Source organism: Priapulus caudatus, unplaced genomic scaffold (assembly GCF_000485595.1).
Source record: "Priapulus caudatus unplaced genomic scaffold, Priapulus_caudatus-5.0.1 Scaffold1539, whole genome shotgun sequence".
In the NCBI taxonomy this organism is placed as follows: Eukaryota; Metazoa; Priapulida; class Priapulimorpha; order Priapulimorphida; family Priapulidae; genus Priapulus; species Priapulus caudatus.
In genome coordinates this window covers 60050-67336 of record NW_014578600.1, presented here as the reverse complement: position 1 = coordinate 67336, position 7287 = coordinate 60050, and the positions used below count along the sequence as shown (strand labels likewise).

The 7287-nt window shown below is 44.6% G+C and overlaps 1 protein-coding gene across 1 annotated transcript in view; it reads left to right on the top strand.

Annotated features, from left to right (window-relative positions):
• Window positions 1–5459: 5459 nt before the first annotated feature.
• The window catches only part of LOC106816934 (VWFA and cache domain-containing protein 1-like), an 8374-nt gene continuing 6546 nt past the window's right edge, over window positions 5460–7287 (top strand). Inside the window, exons 1-4 of the mRNA XM_014821584.1 lie at window positions 5460–5687; window positions 6107–6284; window positions 6493–6635; window positions 7201–7267. Of these exons, the coding sequence (XP_014677070.1) occupies window positions 5568–5687; window positions 6107–6284; window positions 6493–6635; window positions 7201–7267 (508 nt within the window). The 5' untranslated portion in view covers window positions 5460–5567. The remainder of the gene's footprint in view (window positions 5688–6106; window positions 6285–6492; window positions 6636–7200; window positions 7268–7287) is intronic.

Genomic DNA, 7287 nt, shown 5'->3' with positions numbered 1-7287 from the left:
ATTTGTTTTTTAACAGATTGGTGTAGTCGGTTATTCTCTAGCTTTGGTATTGGTTTTGGAGCAACATGCAAAGAATTCCATGCTGTCACCATTGGCGCCGTCTGCAGGAGATTTTCTTTACCATCGTCTTGATCTCATTCAGAGTCAGGGTGACACTAGTCAGTGTCGATATTTTGGCAACATTGCAATTAAAGGTGCGCTAGAAGTATGGCTGTTTAGATATCTTTTAAGTATATTCTAACTGTGTACGTTATTAAAGCAATTTAGTTGGCATGTATGAGGTAACTGATGTATGCGTGCAGTCATGGGACTGTGTAAACATTTCTATGTGTATAGCAAGAATTGGTAGATTTAGAAATGAAAAATACCCTTTAGTTTCACATTTACGTTTTTGCTTCAACAGATAGATCTACCGTCAAGTTTGCCCCGGAGGCATTTGTGGATCCATACCACTATCTTGACAGCAACGAGTCTAATGTCACCGTCCGCCAGTACTCACAATACATGAATGACGTTACAACGTTTGCAACAAATCCCGGGTTCAAGGTACGCGTTTCAATAACAGCAAGTGACTTTAAATGCAGTTGAGCTGCCANAGAGAGAGAGAGAGAGAGAGAGAGAGAGAGAGAGAGGGAGAGAGAGAGAAAGAGAGAGAGAGAGCGCGAGATAGAGAGAGAAAGAGAGGGGGGAGGGAGTGAGTGAGGGAGATGGAGAGAAAGAAAGAGAGACAAAGAGAAATATCGAGAGAGAAAGAGAAAAGGAGGAGCGAGAGAGAAGAGGACAGGAGATGAGAAAGAAGGGTAGTACATAGAAACAATGAATAGACATAGAAGGGGACAGCGAGATTGACAGAGTGAGAGAAATAAAGAGAGAGCGAGAGAATAAGATTGAGAGAGAGAGAGAGAGAGAGAGAGAGAGAGAGAGAGAGAGAGAGAGAACGAGAGATGGGTGGACAAAGGGAGGGAAAATGAGAGAAGGAGAGCGCCCGCGAGATAAAGCGACTCTTGCGCGTACACAATTATGTTTGTCGACCATGGATAGATTGGATATGACGATACACACACACGCACACACCATCGCGCGCGCACGCGGTAGTCAATTAAGGCTCACAACCTGCGCGTCTCTGGTCACGGCCGCGTTATTAGGCGGGTGCCAATTGTTTTTGCGCGCAGGCAATCAATTAGAAACCACCAAGTCGATAATTGGAAAGCTGCTATTTATCAGCGGCTGCGTGTTACATCCCTCCTCCGCCTCGCTATCCTCCCTCTGTTTTCCCTTCTCCCATCTTCTCCCTTCGCCTCCTTTTCATCCCTCAACTTCATCTTCTCTTTTGGGCCCTCTTGCGTGTCTCACTCTTTCTTTCGCTTCTTACTCCTCCTTCCGTCTCTCATTCCCTCTTTCGCTTCCATTTCTCTCTTTGCATTTCACCTCCCCCTTCTCTCGTCATCTTCCTCTTTCCCACCAAAACCCGCGCGGTGTTGTCGTTCGCGCGTCTGTCGCTTCGAATTTTTCTTTTCCGCGTCGGAGCAAAAGACGTCCACGCGCTGCCCCGTCGGGCGAGTGCAATCAGCACCCTCTGTCGGACCACACCACCGTGCGGCGGGAAGGGCCCACAGCGGATGGGCGTCATGTTGCCGCTCGCAGCCGGCGGACGTGCGTCATGTTTTGACGAGCACGTGAAACGGCTACGTCACTTTGGTTTATTTGCGGCAAAACGTCACGTTTTCGTGTGCACCTAGTTCGTTCACTTCACGTTTTCGTGTGCATTTAGACCATGCACGTCAAGTCTCTGTGGTCACTTAGACCGTACTCGCCACGTTTCCGTGTGCACATACACCGTGCACGTCACGTTTTCGTGTGCACATAAACCATTCACGTCACGTTTCCGTGTGTGCCTAGATCGCGTACGTCACGTCTCGGTGTCCACCTAGACCGTGAACGTCATGTCTCCGTGTGCACCTAGACCGTCTACGTCACATTTTCGTGTGCACATAAACCAAGCACGTAACATTTCCGTGTGCGCCTAGACCGTGCACGTCACGTCTCCGTGTGTACTTACACTATACACGTCACGTCTCTGTGTGCACTTAGAATTCTCACGTGACATCTCCGTGTGCACCTAGACCGTACACGTCACATTTCTGCGCGCGACTGACAGATGCGTTGCATTTGGATTTGCACGTTGGGAAGCAGGTGATGTCGCGTTGTGCGTATAGCGGAAGACTGACGCGAGTCGATTATTCGCATAATTTCTCTATGATGTTTTTGCTTTTATCCTTATTTTTACGACCACGCTCTAATAATTCAGCGCATATACGCATTCACGATCGGATGTAGCAAACACGCACGTACGCACGCCACACGCTCGTTCGCACGCACGAACGAACGCACGATGAAATACGCCGTTCATATTTTAAGCCCTCACTGCCGTCCGCCTAAGCGTGAGTAGCAGGGTTGATTCTTTATTATCATAAACAACGGAATTACAGGGAATATCAGAACAGGGGCGTATAATCACAGATTGAAGATAAAAACGAGAGCAGCGAGTGATTGCTTGCAGACATGAAAGGACATGATTTTCGAGCACCCACGGACGAGTACACGTATATACGTATAGACGCACGCGTGCGTGTGCATTGTGTGTGTGTGTGTGTGTGTGTGTGTGTGTGTGTTTGTGTGTGTGTGGGGGGAGGGAATTGGCAAGGCGTGTGTGCATGCGCAGTGACGCGGGAACGCTCACTGGTCTCTCGCTCTCTTCTCTGCGCTTCTTCTTCTTCTTCTTCTTCTTCTTCTACATCCTCCTAATTTTCTTCCTATTTTTGTTATTTTTCTTTCTTTTCTTCTTCTGCTTCTTCTTCTTCTTCTTCTTCTTCTTCTTCTTCTCCATCTTCTACTTCTTTTCTTCCTTCCTCTTTTTGTTCTTATTCTTCCTCATCCTCATCATCCACTTCTTCCTTTTCTTCTTTTTCTTCTTCTTCTCCTTCCTCTTCCCATAATGATTAGGTCTAGTGCCGCTTACTACTTCAGTACTAAACTGGATGAAAATAAATCGCATGCAAGCTAGCTACGCTGACCGGAAAAGCGTTGACATGGCGACAGCGACGACGTCGGAAAATCACCTTAATCAACGGCGTCTGTTATAAATCTGAACGCATTCATTCAGGTGGGCCGCTGACAATGGCGGCCGCTAATTTGCATATAATAGGCGCCAAATTACCTTTGTTCGATTCAAAGGAGCGCTGCCGCGACTCGGGCCCGTCTAATGAGCTTTAATAGCTCTTATTATTACGCGCGATGCAAGCAGACGACGCAAGAAGAACGAGAATACGAGTGCATGCATGCATCAGAAATCACATGTACGCGCGCGTACGGCGTGAGCGCGGGGCTGAGTACGCGCACTCACATAGTTAAATTATATATATATATATATATACATATCAAGAGCTAATCATGCTAAATTAGCGTAATACTTAAATATATATCTAATAATTATCTAACAATAATACAGTATTATTAGCTCTTGATATATATATATATTTATTTATTTATATCCTGCTCCCACTCTCGCTCGCTCTCTAACACCATCCTCTATTTATCGCTCTCTTCCTCTCTTTTTCTGTGCATGTGTGTGTGTGTGTGTGTGTGTGTGTGTGTGTGTGTGTGTGTGTGTGTGTGTGTGTGTGTGTGTTGGACAGCTCACAGCAGATGCTGTCATATTTGGCAGCAGTTTGTCCGCGCTCATGCTGATCAATGTTGTTTGCGTGTATGCTATGCTGGGATTCACAAGTACTCCCAGCACCTGTAAATGTCAGCCCGAGAGTGCCTGAGAGCGTCGTAATGCAGAGACCTAATCCCTAAGCCAGCTATATCGGCATATCGAAAAAAACAACACTGAATGCTTTAGTGTGCATAGTATAAACACATGTAGATTTCGCCATGAAGGCCATTGTCGTTTTCAAAAGATGATTTAGAATTCGGCCTTCGAATTTATTCGGATTTTTTTTCGAATTCTGCTTTCCGTTTTTTTCGGATGTTTTTCTAATTCGGCTTGCGGATTTTTTCGGATTTTGTTCGAATGCGGTTTTCGGTAGATTCTTCTCCTTTAAGCTCATACTCCGTGCGTGCCTTCCGCCTATTTATCGATAGCGCGCTAAACTCTCAGGATGCGTAAAGAATGCCGAAAAAGGTGATTAGTTTATCATATAGGCGGGTAAATTGCACACACACACTGTCTGTGTCCGGGGACGACGAAAAAAAGCTGTGAATTCTCGGTTATGGACGAATGGCGGCTTTAATAACACTGACGGTAGATGAAAAAAAAAGCTGCGGGAAACCTGTCGCCTTCACAGGAAGCCTCATTTCCGTCGCCACGCGAAGAATTTGTTTTCGCACAGCACAACGTACAGCAAGTTTGCAGGAAACGTGTGAGAATGGAGTGAGACGCACGCAAAAATACCCCCGTGTAAACACTGCGCAAGGAAGAATCGAACCCCTTGGGCCGCGCGCGTAGAGACAGAACTGGCGGGTAAGCATTCTACTTTAGCACGACGGCAGGGGAACACCCACAACCTTCTCCCTCCTTCTCCCCTGATTCCATTACGCGATGCTTGTATACACAGTCACCCTCGTGTTAGTAGTAACCTCTACAGAGCGACCACCTACTCATGAAAACCACTCGCCGTTTCCCTCGAGTGGCCGCTGTATGCAGACGTGGTATGTATTTATTTATATACGCGTAGAGGAAATTCCCAGTTGTTTTACCGCCTGCGCGCGCGTGTGCTATTATCACAATATTGTCTTTGGTTTCACGTTGCGTAGCGGCTGCCTCGCGCGCACCCCTAAGGTGACATGTATCGATGCGCGGGAGATGTAATGTCAACCCGCATGTTTTATTTCTCTAAGTAGCACATGGTTTAATTACACGCACGCGACGTTTATATACGCGGAGTTTCCCACGCCTGCTCACAAATAGTTTATCTTTGTGGATTATTAATTTGTCATATCATACGACATCCTGGCATTCATGATATAGTTTTCATAAAATATACTTATATAAGATAAATAATAATCAAGTAATTCTAGCGTTCATTATAATAGTTGCCACGTGTCTCTGAATCCACGGTAGTCTAAAGAGAAATGAGATACTCTACGAGTCTACATAGAGATGAAAGTGCATAGTATTATCTCTCTCTGTTTTTCTTTCGCTCTCTCTCTTTCGTTCTCTCTCTTTCTTTCTCTCTCTCTCTCCTTCTCTCTCTCTCTCTCTAGAGAGAGAGAGAGAGAGCTCTCTCTCTCTCTCTCTCTCTCTCTCTCTCTCTCTCTCTCTCTCTCTCTCTCTCTCTCTCTCTCTGTTTCTCTCTTTCTCTCTCTCTCTCTCTCTCTTTCTATCTATCACACACTCTCTCTTTTTCTTTCTCTCCCTCTGGGAGAGTGATAATTAAACATGCACTAGCTGACGCATCCACCTGCTGCTATTTTTCAGTCCTGTTGGCGCTTATGAGGATCCAATCTTCGTCGATATCCGGGATGTCGAACGGAATAAATACTTCCTGGAGGTGTATGACGACATGCTGAAGGGGAAAGCTGGTGTCAAACAGCTCATGGCTGAGAGCATCCAATCAAGAGTGGAGACTCTCCTAGAGGGAGTTGTCGTGCAAAAGTTCCCAGCCATGTACTACTGGCGACCGGTGAGCGAACATTGTAAAGGCATTCGCTAAAAAGGTAGGGAAGACATCGCCATAAGTGCGAAGAAGATATGCAGAATTTATTTAATACAAGTCCTAGGAGGAAATTCAGGTGTTTATCAGTCTTTCGTTTTTATTCAGATAATTTATTCCAGGAATGTTTGTTTGCCTGTATAGTATTGGCAATCTATAGGAGCTGGTCATGTTATAGGTACAAGAAAAAGGGAAACGAAAGGAAGAATTTTGTATGAAGCAATATGTCTGTAAAATATATAAAAACATTTAGGCCAAGCTAGAACTATTACCTTACTAGCAGAGATTTCTAGATATGTAGTGACGATGTGTTATCTTCACTGTAGATTCTATTTTGCTTGGCCTATATAGAAAAACTACAGTCTTACGTGATATTTGTTTTTTAACAGATTAGTGTAGTCGGTTATTCTCTAGCTTTGGTATTGGTTTTGGAGCAACATGCAAAGCATTCCATGATGTCACCACTGGTGCCGTCTGCAGGAGATTTTCTCTACCATCGTCTTGATCTCATTCAGAGTCAGGGTGACACTAGTCAGTGTCGATATTTTGGCAACATTGCAATTAAAGGTGTGCTATAGTATGACTGTTTAGATATCTTTTAAGTATATTCTAACTGTGTACGTTATTAAAGCAATTTAGTTGACATGTATGAGGTAACTGATGTATGCGTGCAGTCATGGGACTGTGTAAACATTTCTATGTGTATAGCAAGAATTGGTAGATTTAGAAATGAAAAATACCCTTTAGTTTTACATTTACGTTTTTGCTTCAACAGATAGATCTACTGTCAAGTTTGGCCCGGAGGCATTTGTGGATCCATACCACTATCTTGACAACAACGAGTCTAATCTCACCGTCCGCCAGTACTCACAATACATGAATGACGTTACAACGTTTGCAACAAATCCCGGGTTCAAGGTACGCGTTTCAATAACAGCAAGTGACTTTAAATGCAGTTGAGCTGCCATATAAGGCTATAGAGGAAACTTCCCAAGTTGCTGTTACATCCGTAACTTCTCTGAATAAAGAGCAGTAGAGTACGTGTGAATGCCATCACATATGTATATATAGAATCGGGTAGTGGGTACTAGCGTCTGTCGGTGTAAATGTTAGCTTAACACTTGAAAAATATTTATAGTGTTTGCTGTATGTGTGGGTCAGGTATGGGTCTCTACTAAGCTTGCTGTCTGCATGCGACTATATGTATGTGCTTATAAAAGCCGTCAGCATGCGGTTTACGCTTGACTAATACTAACTGTGACACACATCACTAATATTTGTGGGATGAGTGTGGTTGCAGGTTGCCAAGATTAATAACTGTTTGTTATTAATTGGGATACATCAATCAATCCGTGCATCAATTTACCGACATTTATGGACATTTACCGACGTGTATGAGTGATGCACGAAAACCAACCTTACATGTTTCTGCTGTCCACAGTGTGTGAAAAAACATCAAAACCTTTAATGCTATCATTTTTAGCTAACCTTGACCTCTAATCGTCCAGCTGAGCTATTGCCATGGGTCGTCGTCCGTCGTACGTTCGTCCGTCCGTCCGTCCGTCCGTCC